The sequence below is a fragment of the Amborella trichopoda genome, chromosome 3 (genome assembly GCF_054954075.1).
Source record: "Amborella trichopoda isolate Santa Cruz 75 chromosome 3, AtrichopodaSantaCruz75HAP2 v2.0, whole genome shotgun sequence".
NCBI lineage: Eukaryota > Viridiplantae > Streptophyta > Magnoliopsida > Amborellales > Amborellaceae > Amborella > Amborella trichopoda.
This window is the reverse complement of record NC_142338.1, coordinates 37,692,278-37,711,781: the sequence shown is the minus strand read 5'-3', so window position 1 is coordinate 37,711,781 and position 19,504 is coordinate 37,692,278. Positions and strand designations below refer to the sequence as shown.

General features: G+C 36.9%; 1 protein-coding gene across 2 annotated transcripts; it reads left to right on the top strand.

Annotated features, from left to right (window-relative positions):
• The first annotated feature begins 7,417 nt into the window (after window positions 1-7,417).
• On the top strand, window positions 7,418-19,304 carry LOC18422596 (neuronal acetylcholine receptor subunit alpha-5). Of its 2 annotated transcripts, none has more exons than XM_011625195.3 (3): window positions 7,418-7,648; window positions 17,955-18,149; window positions 18,987-19,304. In XM_011625195.3, exons 2-3 carry the CDS (start codon window positions 17,982-17,984, stop codon window positions 19,032-19,034), a joined length of 216 nt encoding a protein of 71 aa, XP_011623497.1. In that variant the 5' UTR covers window positions 7,418-7,648; window positions 17,955-17,981; the 3' UTR covers window positions 19,035-19,304. The 2 variants fall into 2 exon arrangements, with proteins under 2 accessions (XP_011623497.1, XP_011623494.1); XM_011625192.3 differs by having other exon boundaries at window positions 17,950-18,149.
• The last annotated feature ends 200 nt before the right edge of the window (window positions 19,305-19,504 follow it).

Below are 19,504 nucleotides of genomic sequence, written 5' to 3'. Positions count from 1 at the left end.
AGCGACCGCGGCACAGTCCTTGGAGGTAACCCTAGTGAGTTCCCTCCAGTCAAGGGTGGAGGAAGTAGTAACGGCGTGGATGCCCTTACTCCGTGTTACCCTAGATTGGACTAGGTTAGCAGGGCCAGTCAACCCACTCGTGGATGAACGAGTCACCGATATGGGGATGGGAAAATCCCTGAATTGAAGGAGACAAGAAGAGTGGGAATCCATCGAAATTTTAGAAAGAGAGGAGAAGAGGATTTTCGTTTGAAAACAGTTCGAGCCTACTATAGGGTGACGTGTTCCAAGTGGAGTCGCCAGTTGGTCGAGGCCTGATTTTCTCTGGTTCCATAGCGCGGGTGCTCGGGGACAAGATCCTCTCTCAAACAACCGTTGAAGGCTCACATGCGTGGCGCGTTGAGTGATGTGGGCGCGCTACCTTTCTAGAGTGTGGATAGGCTACCAACAAAGAGAGAGATTTTACGACGGGGAAGGGTTGATTCACTTACCTCATCGTTGCAAGTTCATGGGACATGTCCGGGCAGGTCGCCCTCTTAGATTAGTTACGAAAGCCCTCCGACTGTTCATCAGTGTGGTTTGGTCAATGACTCTCTTCTCTCCTCTCAAGTCAAGGTTCCGATGGATGTCTTGATTCTTGGTTTTGGGGTTGACTTTCTTTTCGTTGATCGAATAAGCGAGTGGGGAACTTTGTTGTTCTTATTAGGCTCTCAAAGCGAGCAAGAGGGATTAGAACCCTTTTCGATTGCTCAGGTCCGTGCAATCTTGCACGTACGTGGCATTCGTGTGTGGGAGAATAAGAGATAAAGTTTCGGAAGCGATAAACATCTTCAAGAAGAGGAAAGTGCGTACTCACGCGATCGGAGGTAATTCCCTCTCTTGTAAAAGTTTTCTCTCTCCTCTCCTTGGGATGCTAGGGCTAAGAGAAAAGACAAGCAGAATCAAGCGTAATGCCTCTTCTTTATTGAATTGTAATCCTTTTTTTACAATTGACTTAAGCTTGTTTATAAAGAGTTTTAAAAAACAGGGGTGGATAATAAAAAACTAAGCCTAAATACAAATAAAAATAATTAAAATAAAGTCCTAAAATTGGGTACAATGACAAAAATTCCCTAAAAACTCTTTTGCACATATGACAAACTCGTCCTTCTCTGAGGAGCCCGTCGTCATTGTCAATCTTCGAGAGCTCTTCCCGGGTACTTGCAGTATGAGATCGGTTGATCTATTGTTATTTTCTTAACGTTTGTTTTCTTGTGATCGTTTTGATCCCTTTTGATCATTTTGCGGCAATCTCCTTCATGAGTGGAGGTACTCGGTTGGTGTCTATGAACTCGTTGATGGTGTTTTTGAGTCGATTGCGAGCCTGGAGAAGGTTTTCTTCGAGTGCTTTTTGCAAGAGGTTTCGATTTGCTTTTGCATTGTTTTTTGGACTTTGATGGATCATCAAAAAAGGAATTTTCGACAATGGGGATTTTCTTATTGCTGTGACCTTGGGTTTCGTGTCCCTTTTTTTTTTGTTTCTGCTTTGAATGCTGCCTGTCATGTTTGACTTGAGCGTTCTTCCTAGAAGTATTCTTTTCTGCATTAGTTCTCGTGCGGCCGAGTCCTCTTCTGCTAAGGGCTAAGACATCGTCCTGAATATTCTTGCATCCATGGTCTTAGACCTTCTTTCTTCTCTTTCGTGTAGGAGGCTTGTCTTTCGTGCTTGTTCGTCAAAGGAAGGGATTTTGTCGAAGCTTTTTCGTGAGTGTCTGAGGTTTTTGATTACTCCTCTATAGCAGGGAAGAAGGTGCGAGCTCGCCGAGCGGTGGCCGAGGAATCGCCATGGCCGTCCACTGGTTTGCTGAGGCTGTACGGTGGAAGGCATGCCTCTACTCTACTTCACGATGATCTGGGCTTAAGGCTGCCAGGTCGGTCCGTTTGAGCCCAGGTCCACCTCTTTTTTCCTTGGAAGATGACGATAATCATTTAGCATGCCTATCCGACTCCTATAGATACGGGGCCGCGGATAAGGCTTCGACTTTTTGTTCAAGTAGGCATTTTCGGTCATCCTTATTCGAGGCTTATTTCCTCTATGGCAACCATTTTTCGCGCGACTATGTCTTGTGCACCACGGTGATCAGGCTATAGCTGGCTCTCTTCCTTTATTTGATTGAAGGGCCGAGGTGCGTCAAAAATGGCATATAACAGTAAATTTTTTTTTCCATTTTTTGCAACTAAAATTCACATAAGACTTTTGTTAAAACTTTGTTTGAGTTCAAAAGAACTAAAATCAAAAGAAAGATATCTACCAATTATAGCAAAAAATCTTTCTTCTCTTGTATTCTTCACTTCCTCCCTATTTCCCAAAAGAGGTTGCATGTGGCAACCTTCATTTTCAGTAAGGGATCGTTTGGATACTTGGAAATATATTGTTTGTAAAATATATTACTGGCATAATATATTACTGCGTAATATATTACCTACAAATATAGTGTTACTGTTTGGATAGTATTTAGATTCAACCTGGGAAATACATTGCTATTATTGGCTATATCTGGAAGAAATATGGGAAATGCATTGCCAACATTTTACTAGCACTTGCCTATAAACTATCATTTCTTTCTTTTTTATCACAAAATTCTACTGAAATGCGGAATTAAAGTCATCATCACATCATTTCAAAAAGCTTTTCTAATGATAACATCATCACCATTCCAAAAATATTTTCTAATAATAACTTATACCATTCTAAAGTCATCATGACACCATTTCCTACCTTTGGCACTTACATGGAATCACATATTTTCTAATATGATTAGACTTTGGTTTCAACATGATAAGTCATTAGAATAATATGATTGGAATAACATAATTTTATTGCGATAAGCCTTGTTTTTATTTATTTTTTATAGAAGTCTTTCAAATGTCTCTCTATATAATTTCAAGTAAGCAATAAATTTATGATATCCAATTCAAAATCTTGATGGTACAAGTTAAAAAATGGGAAGAAGTTTGATTAGTAAACTAGAAGGTTTGGTAGTTGTAGTAGAAAATTTTGAGGCATTGGAGGAGACTAAAGAGGTATTTTATTTCAATTGAGTTTTTACTAATCTCTTATGAGGATTATGTTGTGTGAAATTTTTTATTATGATTGTGTTGTGTAATTTCTCAATTATTATTTTTATTATATTTGTTTTTATATGAGAGCTGATAGTTTTAGATGAGGGCTACAATCCAAATTGGGGGTAGAGGATTTTTTTGGGTAAGAGATGCACATAATTAGATTACCCGTAAAACGTGTAATATATTTCACAGCATGTGTAATAGATTTGACATATTTTGGGGGAATCTTGTGTAATTTATTTTTATTTTCTTATTGCTGAAGTGTACCCAAACATGATAAATCTCATATTTCCTCGTAATATGTTTCCTTGTAATAGATTTTCACGTACCCAAATAGCCCCGAAGAGTACATAAATTAGTATATAATGCTTTGGAAATAACCCACCACCATTTACATTTCCTATTAAAACTGCTACGACTTCTAAAGATATTCCTCCCTTTACCGATTTATCCTTTTCAAGGAAATTACTATTATGGTTTCTATACACGTCCAAAGAAGGCATCTCATTGACCACACCTCCTTAGTATTATCTTTAGGGAAAGGTTTCTATGCTTCCCCTACAACATATAAGTTTTATCTTCCCCCTACCATCCAGCCGTCGAATTTTGATCAAGAGAGCCACTCACCGTTTGATCTTAGATCCGACGTCTCAAAATATTTTATTTTTAATTTTTTTTATATACAAATTGTATGAATATGAAATTTGGTATGTGCCATCTTATCATTGGGGCGCACCTATAAAAAATATCGAAAATAATTTTTGATAAAAATAATGACCAAAATACCCCTTGAATCTTTTAGGGGTATTTTGGTCATTTTATTTTATTGGAAAAAAAAATTTATATATTTTTCAGTAGTGTGAGTTTAATAGAGAAATAGACGTCCAAAATTTGGTGTCAAAACAATTTATAAAAAATTTTTTTTTTTAAAAAATAATGTAGAGACTTGACATTGTGATTGGGACAATCTTAACCCCCATTCAGAATGGACGGTTGGATAAGGGGGAGAATAGAACTTCTATGCCATAAGAAAAGGATAGAAAGCTTGCCTTTATCTTCAATGATATAAGATGCTAAAACCCACCCATCAACCTCTGTCTTTTTTTTTTTTTTTCCGCAACCCACTTCTTTTTCAATTTCGAATTTGGAAAGAACCTACCATTTCCTGTTTGATGAAAAAAATATGTCCGTCCACGTGGACAAAAAGTTGCGGACTTCGTCTTGGCCTCAATGGCCCATCTCTGATGCTGTCCCTCCCTTGCTCAACTTTCAATGGCACAGCCCTTGCTTTTAGCCGATCTCTCTTAACCGTCAACCGATCATTATAATCCAGAGGTTGACCATCAAAGTCTTTCTTGGAATTTGGGTTTTTCTTTTCTACAATAGCAATGGACCCTACCTTCGGTTTGAAACACTCCTTTAATCTTTTAACCTCCACTCTAACCAAGAAATCCTCAGATCCAACAGTAAGCTTATTATTCTTTGGAGCAGAAGAATAAACATTTCACTTAACTTTAACTCTCACAAAAGATGCATCCTCAGTTCTGAGATGGCCACAATAGACCTCCAAAAACTCCCCACCTAAGTTTTCTAGCCTTTGAAAAACACTCACATTCTAAGCATTAAATGGCACACCAAAGAATTCTAACAAGCATTTTTAGGAATAAAAGATGAATGTGTAGAACTATTCCAAAGGCAAATAGTGAGAAACTTACCTGTAATCGTCATACGAACAGGCCCTCTTGGCCTCATCATCTTCTAACAAGAATAATGCACATCTATGCTCTCCCAATTGCTTCACCATTGGCATGTAAGACAATTGCCATGCCTGCCTTGCCCAATCACTCAGGCCAAAAATATCATTAGATGGTGGACAAAAAGATCCAACTATCACCGACACAGAACACTTAAAAGTTTCCTCCAAACCTTTCACCCCTATTGTTAAACACCTCGATGTGCATCATCTCCCTAATCCCTCGCTTCCTCCATCACTCGGCCCTCTGAAGCATCGCCGTAGACCTATGGGTTCTTCCCCCTCCTTTCTCTCTCTTCTAAGATGTTCAACTTTTTGTTCCTTCAAAAATGTTATTTGTTACTAAAAGGAGCCCTAGTGAATTGAGATGATCTAAACTAGAAGGCTATCTACCTCCGATTAAATTGCTCGAGAGATCTAATTCTTCAAGGTTGTACAACTCTGAAAATGATTTTGGAATCGTTCTTGTTAGTTGATTGTTGAAGAGATACAAGAAAATGATTTCTTTCAAAATAGGGAGGATGATTCCTGAGGTAAAACCAACATCTAGAAAGGATAGATCCAAGGCCGACACAACACTTATTGCCATCGATCATGTTGGTCGATCAACAAAAGGAAAAATTCTTCAAAGATGGTCAAGGAAGGAAAGGAAGGGACGTTTAACCCTATATCATGCATTACACCTCCTCGTAGATGCCTTACGACTTATGAGTTGCGTAATCTCTCACTCTTTTTACACTAAGCAAGAGGAAATTTTCAATTTTATTAATCAAAATATCATCAACTACTGCTATTGTTATAATGATGTACAATATATATAAACCCCACTCATGGGCTTTAGACATTACCCATAAGAAAGGAATAAATGACCTATCTAACCTTATATTGCAAGCTCTATTCATACAACAAAATTCTTATGTAACTAAATTAGCTGGTATTCAGCCTAATTCTTATGTTGCAAGCTATATTCATACAACAAAATTCCTATGTATAGAAACTGTACATGATTGACTCTTTACCTCATGGGAACTCGAAACGATATTATTTTAACTTGTTACTTGAAGATTCTACAACACTTTATTCTAACATTGACTTTAAATTAAAATCCAAAATAACCCATGAATGATAAATTATAAAAGAATCCTTAACAAATAAAATAATGTCTATATGTTTAACTTAATAAATATTGTGATTTTAGACTTGTCCATACTTTAAATTAAAAAATATAGACTTGTTCCAGCTAATGACTCGACGCGATTTGCATTAATTCTTTTGAAAACCGTATTTATTGCCCTTATTAGAAGTCACAACTTTGATGTGGTGGCTTGGATCCCTGTCCACTGATGAATTTGAATATGCTGCTTTCCCATTTACCCAAGTAGAGTTATTATGGAAGCATGGATAAAATTCTAGATTGATGATCATCCGATTAATAAACCCTAAAATTTTAGATCCAAAATCCATGTGTAAGATGAATTCTAAAGGGGGACCATATCCATAGGTGGGTTATTGACTCACCATGTACCTGTCCATTACTTGTTTATAAGATACCTAAATTTGATCATACATCAAATATATAGAAAAATCTATTATATCTATTATGGAAAAAATGGCACAAGGCTTGGATGCCATGTTAAATGTAAGAAATATATATGCGGCCTTAGATGGAGGTTAGGAAGCCTCAAAAAAAAAGGGCACTTCAAGTTTGGTCTAACGCTTATGGGTGGTTTGGGATCTTGAATACGTAAAACCTGATTTTGAGTATAGGTTTTGTGGTCTCAGGCTGATTGGCACCACTACTTGTCCAAAACCCGTATTTGCATATCCATAAAATGGCTCAAAATGAGCATATGTTTACTCTAAAGAAAAAACGAAAGTCCGAAATATACAAAAAGTTCGTTTTTTACAAGGATGCGGTTAGCATGTTACCAAGCCTGCACATGTACAAATGCGGCTTTGCTATAAATATATATTTTGAATATAATTTAATCATAATTTTTTGAGAATATATAATCCTTAAGATGGAGATCGTGAATATGAATAAATAAATAAAATTTAAAAACTAGAAATAGTAATTATATTAAGAAACCATTTGAATCATTAGTTATAGATGGACGCATCTATTTTTAAAAGGGAAAGTTTATATAGAGTTGAGGCTCTAAACAATCAAATTTGAGCCTACCTCAAAAATTTCACTACAAGAGGTTGTTTTGATGCCCAAATATTTTCAAATTGATCATCTCGACATCACGAAAGCATGGTCATGAGAAAAAAATGGATTTCAAGTTTTGGAAATAGTGTATTTTGTAACGCATTTTTGGAACGTCAATTTTTAATATTTTCAAGTTTTTATAAATATGTCGATCTACACCTTTAAACTTTATAAATAAATATAGAAAATATTTTAAGGCTATCACAAGGATTTCTGATATTGAAACTGCATTTCTAGACACTATTTGAAAGTAGGCTCTAATTTGATTGTTTAGATCCTTGGCCTTATACAAACCGCACCCTTTTTAAAATGAATGTTTTATACTCCATAACACATATTAACACATGTTGTACAAATGCGGTCCAGCACGCAGGATAGAATGGTTCTCGTGACAAATCTAGAGTGTCTCGATACTACTTGCTCCACCCGTTGCCTCATTTTGTCTCAACTATTCGAAGATCAGAAAGTTTTCAATCAAGCCGCCTTCTTCACCGCATCAATTTTGGCTCCAATTTTGGCCCATTTTTTCAGAACCAGAAGCTTGCTTTCACCCTTCCTCTCGTTGACTCTCAGATCAGGTATGACAAAGATTAACTCGATTTTTTGACCCATTTACTGTATTTCGTGTAGATGGTGTTAGGGTTTTGATGTTGTTAATGATGTTTTTGGGGGTTTTGATTGAATGGAATGGGTGAGTAAAAATTGATTTATTTTTCTGTTTTTACCTCTGTTGGCTGGTATTTGTTTGGGCATTCATCTCCCCATTTCCTGTAAATCTAGGCCATTTTTCTTATAAAGGAGAGTTTTCTCTGTTTCCCCTTTTCTTTGTAGAACTATTTCCTCCACTCAAAGAAAAAATAACACTTCATATCTCAGTGTTAGGGTTCCATGTTGTTGGTGGTGTTTTTGGGGGCTTTGCATTTAATCAAAATGGTGATTATTGGTGGTGTTTTTGGGGGCTTTGTGAGTAAAAATTGATTAATTTTTGTGCTTTTATCTCTGTTGGCTGGTGTTTGTTTGGCATTCCTGTTGTCCATTCATCTCCTGTAAATCTTAGACATTTTTTATGGTGTTTATTTTGTTTTATTGATCATTGGTAGTCTCTCTCTCCAACTTTCTTAGGAGGTATACTCTTATTAATTTCAATTTTTTTTTTTTTTTGGTTCCTTTTCTATATTATTGGATCCGTATTTATTTCTTAAAATTTGAGTATTTAACTATTAACATGATTGATTGTATGCTGATAAATGGATACGTAACCTAATATCATAGTATTGTGAAATTAAGGTTACTTTGAAGTTTGAACTCATGGTTTTCTGTTGAGCCAGAGTTTTCTTTTTCCCCATCTCTTTGCTTCTCTTAATTTCATATTTTAATGGATAGTATGCTTATCAAATGTGAATGTTGCATGTTTTAACAACATCAATTTGGAGAAATTATTGAATGAAAACTAGCTTTGCTAGTTTGTATTTTGTAATTTGTACAATCATTAGGAAGGATATGATCTCTCGTTTTTTATTTATGTGATTTATCTGTGATCCATAGCATACTAATCTCTAGGTTTTATGCCCATAGAACCTTATAAATGATTGAAATTAGAAAAAGCAAGTTTTTGGGTAATCTGCAATTATTCATGGTAGTCTGTTAAATGTTTACCTTTACTCATTTTACGTCTCCTTCCTATTTTTTCTTTATAATGTATTCAAGCCTCCAAATATTAACTTCTGCTGTTGATGTTACCGACAATCTGCTTGGTTATATCACTATTTGTTAGCATCATAGCTTATCATGAAACTGAGTGCTTCACGAATGACACTGACTAGTTTGAGATTAATTTACTAGTATCCCTTTCCTCCATTTTGGTTGAGCTTTCACATTTCCCTGATGAATAAGCCATGAAAGAGTTTTCCTAGGAGTTTGGTGCATCATGATCTTATTTATATATTTTGCTTGATGGGCTTAAAGAACCATATATTTACCCTACCTTTTGTGTAAGGTTCTTTTGAGAACACAATGCATGTGTACCATGGTTCTTGCTACTTATTTTGGCCAGTGTCAACTTATTTGAGAATGAGTATGTGGCTTATTTGACAATGCATGTGTACCATGGTTCTTGTGTTTATTATGCATGGGAAGTGGATTAGGTTGAAGAAGAGAGAAATATCGCTTGTTTGATGTGTACCTTGTTTTAGACACTGTGATGGACATCCAATGGTTGGGCACTTGTTTGTGAAAGTTGCTGTATGGACTAACATATGCAGAATGCAATGGAGAATTTTATATTTTGTATAGAATTGATAGTCACAAGGAACTGAGCATACCCATTTCATGTTTTCTCCCAATTTCAATTCTTCCCAATATGATATTTGTTAGATGAAGACATAGCATGCCCCATAACCAAAATTTAAGAGGAGAGAGAGGTAGAATACAAGTAAAAGAGAGGAGGGAAAAGAGAAGGCATGAAAAGACCCACATATTGTTATCATTAACAGACATTGTCGTTTGGTTCGTGTGAAAACTTGCATCATGAAACAATTTTCATATGAGACATACAGTTACGCACGTTTGGTTCATGCTTAAAGTCGATGGAAACTTCTCCCATAGGAAAAGATTTTACCACCACAAGGAACAAATCGTGTAAAAAGTAATCCCCATCCTACAAGGAGGGGAGTATGTCATTGGGGGTCCATTACTCTCGTGTGGACCCGAAATAATATTTCATTTGTGAATGGCAAACGCAAAGAAAACCTACGTCAAACCCTCGCCCCTCTCTCACAACTCTCTATGTCAACCCTTGCCCCTCTCAAGGTTAACGTTATAAAAAAAAAAGAAGAACAAAACCCTTGCCCCTCTCAAGGTTAACGTTATAAAAAAAAAGAAGAACAAAACCCTTGCCCCTCTCTCACTCTACATCAAACCCTTGCCCCTTCCTCACAAACCCTAGTCCCTCTCTCACAACCCTCTTACAAAGCCCTGCTCCTCTCTCAAAGCCTTACCTTCTCTCGCACAAAGCCTCCCTCGACACTCTCTCTTAACCCTCTGCAACTTCTCTCACGGTCCCACAAGAGAGGATCCATTTGCAAGCCTCATAAAAGATACCTCAACTCCTTTAAGAGAAGATCCAATTGAAAGCTTTCATCTTCTTCAACAAGGTAAGGTTTGTTTTTTTTTGGCTGGAGCACTTTTATTGTTTTGTTGGTCCCTCTTTCTCCTGCTATTCTTCTAGTTCTCGTGGTAAATGGGGCCTTGTAACAATGGTAAATCCATTTTCTTCTGTCACCAATTATTTGAAGTTTCTATTGCTTTATGCTATGAGAGAAAATGGGTACTTTATCTTCCTGGTTTCTGAGTTTTTCAATTTGTGCTCTGAACTGTGGTTTGTTTTGCTATGGTTATAGAGAATAATAGGATCTCCATGAATGGTTTTTCCAACTAGGGCAAAGTGCTGCATATATTTGTTTTTTAACTTTATTGTAAAAAGATGAATGAAAAATTAGCTTGTTGAAATACTGGATGATGATGATTGAATGGACTATGGTTTTATATAGTGAATTTGATTATAGTAAACTTTCCCATAAAGTAATTCGTGTCGATACTTGTTATTAGATGTTGATGAATGACTGCTTTTGTTGAGGTTGGGCTTGATTGTTTTGTTATTTAATCACTTGTGAATTTGTGATTTGATATGGTTCAGTTCACAATTCAAGCCTCTCTATAATATGAGAATGATTAGTGAAATGTGGTCATCAATAGAGATGTGAATGATCACCTTGTTGTATTGAAGCCATTTGTGATTTTTATAGTGGGGCTTGTTCATCATCATGAAAAATTTAATTGTTTCCTTTTGTGACGTTGTGAGCTCAGTGGCCGTTTACTTGTTCTCTTTATTTATTTGGGCAATGTGATTTTGTATCATGTTTGTTTTTATGTTCTGGTTTCAGAAATGTATGTGCTTGATATTTTTCTTTAGAGTTCTGCTTGGAATGTTGTTTTCTCGTCAGTGTTGGATTTAATATTTATATGGACTTCAAGAGTCTTTGTTTGTTGCCATGGAAGATCAGGTGTTCAACTTTGTCTCATCGACAATGTTTACTCTCTCAGAGCGATTCAAGAATAGTTTATCCATATGAAATTTGGAGATCTAGTTTAAAATTTTTTTGGGGCGAAGGGGAAAGGGTAGCAAAAGAGAGGAAAGGGGTAGCAAAAGAGAGGAAAGAAAGAGAAAACCGAGCACTTGCTGACTGAACTATGTCAACCGAGGGCTCTGGTTGAGGGTGCTCTCACTTCCTGTTTCTCCATCTGTAGACTGATAATCTCCATAGTCTTTTATCATTCCCCACCTCTCTAGTGCATCTGCCTACTGATTTCTCTATGTTTATAGCATTCTTTTTTTATATTTTTTGCTATGCTGAGTTAGTTTGTATCAGGCTATTACTCTTTGGGAATGATGTGGTTTTGAGCTTACAATCTATTTATTCTAGTCATATAAACACAATTGAAGGTGTGTTTTTCCATTCATGTTCAAACTCAGCTTACCTATTGAGAAACAAGTGTCTTGAGAAATTTTTGTGCAAACTACCATGACAAACATAAACCTTTTTTTTCCCCAAGAAAACAGATTTTCTCGTGTTCAAACGCATCCATGTGCATGGCTTGCAGAACCCGGGTGGGAGGGAGGGGTTCTGGATCCATGTGCACTAACCAACACATTTGGGATGTTCTTGGGTTTCCAATAATAGTAGTGGACAGTAGACAAAACATGCACCAAATGCGTTCCATGTCAAACTTGTGTAATAATTGAGAAGAGCTTGAAGTAAATTGCTGCTATTCTATCTTGTCCTTAATCTATAACTATTTTCTGAGTTGGTTTCACAAAGGCTAGAAAAATATATCCCTCTTACGTCTATATTTCCTTGTTTGAGCTTAAACCCAAACAATGGGCCCCTCCTATTACAGGGTTTTGAAGAACTAGGAGGCCTGACTTTGGCAATTGTTTTTTTTTTTTTTTTACGTTTTTGTAGTTTGTTTTCTGCAACAACGTGGAAGTGCAATAGGTTGAGTTTGCTTCACTTCACTACAATTTAATGTTAAAAAATTCCCCTCCAATCTTTGTTGAGTTGGAAGTTCCGTTTGAGAGTTGTTACTTCTCCTATTTTTCTTGAGTTGAAAATCTCCTTTTCCAGTTCCTATTTCAAGGTTTGCTCTATATTCAATGGGTATTGTTATTCCTATAATTTCTAGGGTCTTGAGTCAATGTGAGGGTAACCCTGACTCAGGGTTATCCAGTGGGCAATGGGCTTTAGGCTACTATTTTGTTCACTTGTTTTAGGGGGCATTTCATTCAGTATGAAACATTTATGTATAACAATGGTGATCATGTAGTGCCTGATGGATGGACTCTTCTAACTTGATCTGTACTCCTTTCTCACAGCCTAACATGGTTAGTAATAGATCTCTTGTTGGGATGACTATTTGCTCGTATTTTGTCAAGTTTGTACATGTTCATGTGCTCAGTTGAGTTTGATTGTTGCTGCATTTTCTGTTGATAAAGGACTGTTTAGACGTTGATTTGATAGAGTCTCAAACTGTATTTAAAATCTTCTGTGTTCACTTAAGTGTTAGTGTTGGATGCATTATCACCTTGCTCAGTCTATAGCATTGTGACATAGTGGACACATCACAATGTGCATCGTTTAAGTTCAAGGTCAACAACAGCATACTGTTGCAGCATTGTTTCTTTGTTCGTCATAACTTTGGTGTGGGAAATGTTTTTCATGGAAATCTAATGGTCCACATAATCCTTGTTGAATGGTGTCGAGATCTTACTCTTTCTCTCTCTACTTCATGACATTGGCTGCATAAAAGGAATAACTAAGACAGCTTCATTTGCTGTGAAGAAACAAAGGCAAAGTTTAGTGGACGCAAGCTGCTGCTCATTATCAAATAGTCATGGGTAAAGCAGGTAGAGAGAGAAAATGGATGATGATAGGTGGTTTTGGTGTAATTGCAAGTAGAGAGAGAGAGAGAAGCAGTTGTTGTTTGCTCATGTGAACATGAGCGTGGGGATCAGTATTTTGGAGATCGAAATAGGGAAGGAGTTGATACGAATCCCCACATGTGCTTCCCCTTCCCATGGTCTGGTGTGCCTGCAGGATCAGTGCTTGGTCTTTGTATCTTCTTGAATATAGAATGTAGTCTGCATAGCAAAGGCGCTTCAACTCTTTCATAAATGTACATGTATTGGCTCATAATGGTGTTCATGTTAAGTGTTAACTTTTGTTTGTGTATGGAATTTTTATTTCTTGTCGGTTTAGGAGTTGTTATCCTCCACTTATTTCATGTGTTATTGATTATTGTAGTTACATTTTCTTGAAATTTGATGGCTGAATTCAGTGGATAATTTGTTCTGTCGTGCCTCATGTATATGATATTTGACTTGAAAATCTTTTGGCCCTGGAAAAAAGCTTCTTTTGCCTATTTGAATGGAATAAATATTTTTGAATATATATATTTTTGTTAAACATGCCATCAACCTGATTAGTTGGGATCGATCTGAAGTAGCAGGGAAAATTTCAAGAACCATTGGCCATTGTTATGATGACTATGAATAAACCTAGAATTTTGTTCGGTATTCTGTTGAGGCATATGGACTGGTTTTGCCAATCTCTTTGTACATTCGAGTATTTGACTGGTAAAACCTATAGATGAGAGTTCTTGTGGGAGTAATCAGTGTTTCAAAAAGCGAAGGCGGGTCCTAGGCGGCCTAGGGGGTCCTAGGCGGCCTAGGGGGTCCAGGCCTCCAAGTGCCGAGGCAGGCGCCCAAAGCTTGGGAGGCCCAGTTGAATCCAAAAAGGATTTTACAGTCTCAAACATTATATATATTGTATAAAATATAAGAATTAGGTATTTAGGGCACATTAGAATTCAAAATATACTATACATTAGCACACACTCCATAAGCATAATCATAAGTCGGTCCATGTCCAATTAAAACTTAAAATTTACCAACCAAATTAGCAAACCAAAGTTACCAATTACCAAACCAGTGGAACTACAAATCCACTATCCACAATACACAGCCAAGAGGAAGAAAACAAATATGAAAGTAATACTTGAAGACTCAAAAGAATCTTCAATCAATGTTGAAAGTTGAATCATTATTTATCATTCATCATCAGAAAAAGTAGGGTCAGTTGCATTTGCATCATATTCATCGGAGTCGTCACCCTCCTTGACATATTGGTCGTCCTTCTCCATCTCTTCTGAATCTGCCTCTTCTTCCTCCTCTTCCTCCACCCTCCTCCTCTGTGCAGAAGATCTAGTGGCCCTAGGAGGGTCGACTGATGTCCCTGAAGCATCCATAACCATGACCCATGTCAATCCTTCATACCCCTCGACCTCATCATCATTAACTAACCACTCCATAGCATTGTCCATATTTTTTGATTTGATGGGGTCTCTCTTAGCAAACATGTCCTTCAAGAATCGATTATACTTGACATAAACTAGGTCATTGAGCCTCTTTGATTCAAGCCTGTTCATTTTCTTTGTATGAATCTAACAAAATCAAATGCAACTAATTAAAATCTATGGTTCATGTATTATTATTACAATTATACAAATTACCCTTACGGCCTTACCCCTTCAAAAGTACTCCAATTGAGCTCACAACCAGATGAGGAAGTGGTTAGGTTTAAGATCCGAATGGCCAATTTTTGTAAATTTGGATAAATACACCCATGTTGGCTCCACCATTTGGCTGCAAAGATATAGAATAAAATCATAAATAAATAATAAAATTATAAAAATGAAACTTGATTACTTGAACTTGATGAACTTAAGAATATTATTACTACCTGGATCAATTTTGGTCCTTTGGGTTATCGCCATTGGACTCCCAAAAGGCTTTAATGAGCACTTGTAATTTATCAGCTCATCAGCACATATAATATCCTGGATATCAGGATCAAGGACTAGTAAATCTATACACTTATTAAATCCAGTCATAATTGTGTTATTTGTGTGTATTTCCTTGTCAACATAAAAAAAAGCTAGGTTCAAATAATAACCAGCTACATGCAATGACCGATGTAGCTGCCTATCCCACTTCTCATCAATAATTTCCCAAACAGGCTTGTAGCGGTTCTTTTCATCATCAAAATTTTGGGCTATCTCTCTTTTGCATTTCTTCATAGCCTCATATATGTAGTCCATAGAAGCCTTGTCACTATCAACCATGCGAAGGATTTTGACAAGAGGAAAAAATACCTTAAGAGCACCTTTCACCCCTCGCCACAAAGCCTTAGAAAAAATAATATCTCTCACCTTCTTCCCAACCTGATCTTTGGACCACTTGCATGCTCTCCTATCATCGAAGGTAAACATCTGCCTCAACTGCACTCTCCTCGAATGTATGCTATCTAGGCATAAGTACCAGGTCGCAAGTCTCGTGACCCCAGGCCTCACAATCTCTTTCTTCTTTGTAAATCTACGCATCATGCTGAGGGTGAGATGGTGGCTATAAATGAAATTTATAACTGACTTTGCCTTCATCATTGCACCTGATATTTCGGTTAAACAAGAGCCTCAAGCATGAGGTCTATACAATGTGCTGCACAAGGTGTCCAAAAGATTCTAGGTAAGCTATGCGCAACAAATTAGCAGCAACAACATTAGGAGCAGCATTGTCTGTGACAACCTGTACAACAAGATGCTCCCCACCTCTCCTTGATTCTCTTCTCTACAACTTGGAATATGTAATGGGCATCATGGGTATAATCAGATACATTAATAGATCTCAAAAACATAGTCCCTAAAGGACAATTCACAAGCAAATTCATCTGATTTCTTCTCTTCCTATCACTCCAAACATCAATCATAATAGAAACTCCATACCGAGCCATTACATCTTTCTTAACTTCTGCAGCATCCCTCCTGACACTCACTGCTTTTTCCAAAAGAGGCTCTGAAAGCTCATATGGAGTTGAGCTTTTCATCTTAGGCTCAAATTGGCCAATTGCCTCTACTAAGGCATAGAAGCTGCTTAGGCGAGCGTTATTGAAAGGAATCCTCGCCTCATAAAACCATGTAGCAATAAAAAAAATAGCTCTATCGCTCTCTTCCTTCTTCATTCTATTTTCAATAGTGGTTTGCTTCTTTGTTTTCTCTCTTGCAACCTCAGGGTTAGGTCGAGGCAAAAAAATATCCATAGGGCCTCTAACCCAAGGCTTCTTACTCTCAGACCCAGAAGCAATTACAACTCGCTTTCCCTTTCTCCTAATAATGGATTGTTCTACCTCTTGACATCCCTCCGCATCCTCATTACTATCATCATCATCATAACTGACCCAAACCCAGACCTAATCTCTGCTATGGAGGCAAATTTCTCATATTTTTTCATTTTTACCATACTCAAAAAATTGGTTATTTCCTCTTTAACAGTATCAAGAGTCTTTCTTACATGGGGCAACATCCCCCCTGGTACCGATAAGATGTTTCTTGAAACGGTTTATGCCCCCTTTTGTATCCTTCTCACAAAACTTGCATCTTATGTAATTTTTATCATTAGGATCTAGGTTGTAGCCATATTTCCAATCGAGATCACCACTCTTATTAGATACCGAAGAAGACATCTCAAAATAATACAACTTATACAAGCAATAAAAAAAATCACTTTCTTCGATTGCTCAATCTCCAAACTTCCACCTCAAAAATGCTTTTAAAGACTCAAAATCTTCTAAAAAACCTCCAATAGATTTATAAAACATCACAAATTAAATCTAATATCAATGGATGTTGTTTTGATCAATTTCTCATAACTTTGAGGAACCCTTCAATCCTAATGAAATTACCAAAAATTGGTTTTTTGGGGTTTTTCTCTGTCTAAAATGGTCTCTAATATGTTTTAGGTTTACAAATAAACATGAAAACAAGACATTTGGCCCTTTAGTATAAAAAAAAGACAAAAAATGCCCCTACCAAAACTGATTTTCGCCTCTGGGCGGGGCGCAGTCCTTGGGCGGCTGCTTAGGTGGTTTAGGGGGCCTAGGTGCCAACAATAGGCAGAAAACCCTGCCCAGGCCTAGACGCCAAAGGCAGAAAACCTTGGGCACCTGCCTATTCGGCCGCCCAGGTGTTGGGCGGTCCGCTTTTTGAAACACTAGGAGTAATGCATGTTCCAATGCAATGTGTGCGTTTGAAGTTTAAATATAGGGTGCAGTTAGCATAAGGCATTATGTGATTTTTATAGTGGGGCTTGTTCATGAATTTTGAAGCTACGTTTCGAACGCTTTTTTCTTTATTACAATATGGATTATTTTCTCTTTTCTGCTGATACGCTTTCTGATTATGATCTCATAATAAGCAGTTTGATATGACATAGTTATGTGTCCGTGTTGGATGCCCTGTTTTCATTTCTTTAATTGTCAATACTTATTTGAAGGGTATAAACTTAGTTATGCAATGCTGGTTTTTTAAATTTTAGAAATCTATTTAAATTCTTGAAATAATTTTATTTTTTCATACCAAATGTTGTGCAAGATGTTTGAAACATTGTAAAAAAGTAAAAATGTTAATGCTGATTTTCATGTTATTAAAAGGAGGGTCTACCTTCTTTATTTAATTTTATACTTATTTTTATGTTATTAGATGTTCATAACCTCTGCCCAGAGAGAGAGAGAGAGAGAGAGAGAGAGAGAGAGAGAGAGAGAGGAGTGGTTAAGCTGGTGGAATGAATAATTTAGGTAAAACTCTTCATCCCCAATGCCCTCTTGTTATTCTGCAATAGAGTAGCGAGTCTTCGAAACCGGAGCTTATAACTCTCTCTCTCTATTGTCTTCGGAGCCGGTGCTTATAACACACTCTCTCTCTTTCTCTCTAGGGCAGAGGTGAAGGAAAACGAAGAAAGAGAAAATGGGGGGTGGCATGGAGGTGAACAAGAACAAGCACATTGAGAATTGGAACGCGGCGAGGGAGAACCTTGAGTTGGGCTTCAGGTGGACCAGGCGTAATCTTGCCCTCGTTGGCATCTTCGGCATTGCTCTCCCTGTCCTCGTCTACAAGGGCATCGTCAAGGAATTCGTAACTCTCTAACACACCTACCCTCTCTCTCTAAGCTCTTTCTCTCTCTAGGCGTCTATCTCTTAACTCCCTCCCCCCCTCTAACATCACTATGAATCTGAATATCTAATTCATGGTCCTATTTCGTACTGTGAAAATCTGGATGTTGTCTACAATGGTGGTATCATATAACAGTATAACGATTTAATTCAGTCCAAAAATAATAATAATGCTTTTCTTGCTTTACTACGTCCAAAATGACGTGGCATATAATGAAATTAAATCAAAATTTATTTTCATTCATTTTTCTGGTTGTTTTTCCCCAAATGTCTGTATGATGACCTTCTTAAGGCTTCCAAACGCCCATTTTTTCTTATTGTTTGTAAACCCAACTTTTTTCAGTACTAATTCTTGAAATATTTTTCCTTTTTTTCCAGTCTATTTTCTCGTTTTCATAATCAATTTTGTTCTTGATACATTATATTGTGTTTTCTATTGATGTCTTTCTATTGTCCATCGCGGTTGAGGATTGACCATTCATTTGTCTGCTTTGTTCTCTTTTGTTTTTGTCTCGTCTAATTCATCAGCCCTGATGTTACCCCACTGTTGATTCCACAGATCTCTCTCTCTCTCTCTCTCTCTCTCTCTCTCTCTCTCTCTAATTGCATCTCCATGATTTTGGAACCCCTTCAATTCATTTATTCTTTCTATATCAAATATCCCAGGTCATAATTATTTCATTCAATTATGCAATTTTTATCTAATAATGGACCAATATGTTTTTTCTTTTGTCTTTTCCTTTTCAGTCTTTTATTTGTATATGCACGTTAATGCATTTGTTTTCCTTCTTTGTGGTAGCATATGCAAGATATGGAAGCGGGAAGGTCGCCAAGGAAGTTCCTGTGAGTACAAAAACATCAATGTACTAATGGTGTTTGATGTCAAACATAAGCCTCTTAGACCTGAAATGCTTTTCCTTTCTTCATCAAATGGTGTTTGAACTAGAATGTTTGGAATCTTTGGACTTTGTTGAAGTAGTCAAGGCTTCATTTTGTTTTCGTTTGTATAACTGGGGTAATGCTGTTCTTCTCCTTCATTCTTCATTATTTTGTGTGGTAACAAAGACTTCTTTCGACATTGAAATTGGTTATATATGCTGCCATGATTAATTATTCACTTAATGGCATGAAGCTTGGTAGTACCTTCGATGCATGTCCCACGCGGGTAAAACTGAAGAGGGAAACAATACCACAAAAACAATAAAAGTTACATTTATAATGATGGGTTATTCCACAAACAAGAAAAATAATGAAAGTCATGAATATTCACTAGTGTTATAGAAAAGGCACCAAATGAGGAAATGCTATTTTGTGCCC

Bases quoted from the DNA above. Each gene is read 5' to 3' on its own strand.
- LOC18422596 (XM_011625195.3), top strand. From the start codon at position 17,982: ATGGGGGGTGGCATGGAGGTGAACAAGAACAAGCACATTGAGAATTGG. The intron at 18,150-18,986 runs GTAACTCTCTAA...TCTTTGTGGTAG, and splicing joins AGGGCATCGTCAAGGAATTC to CATATGCAAGATATGGAAGC.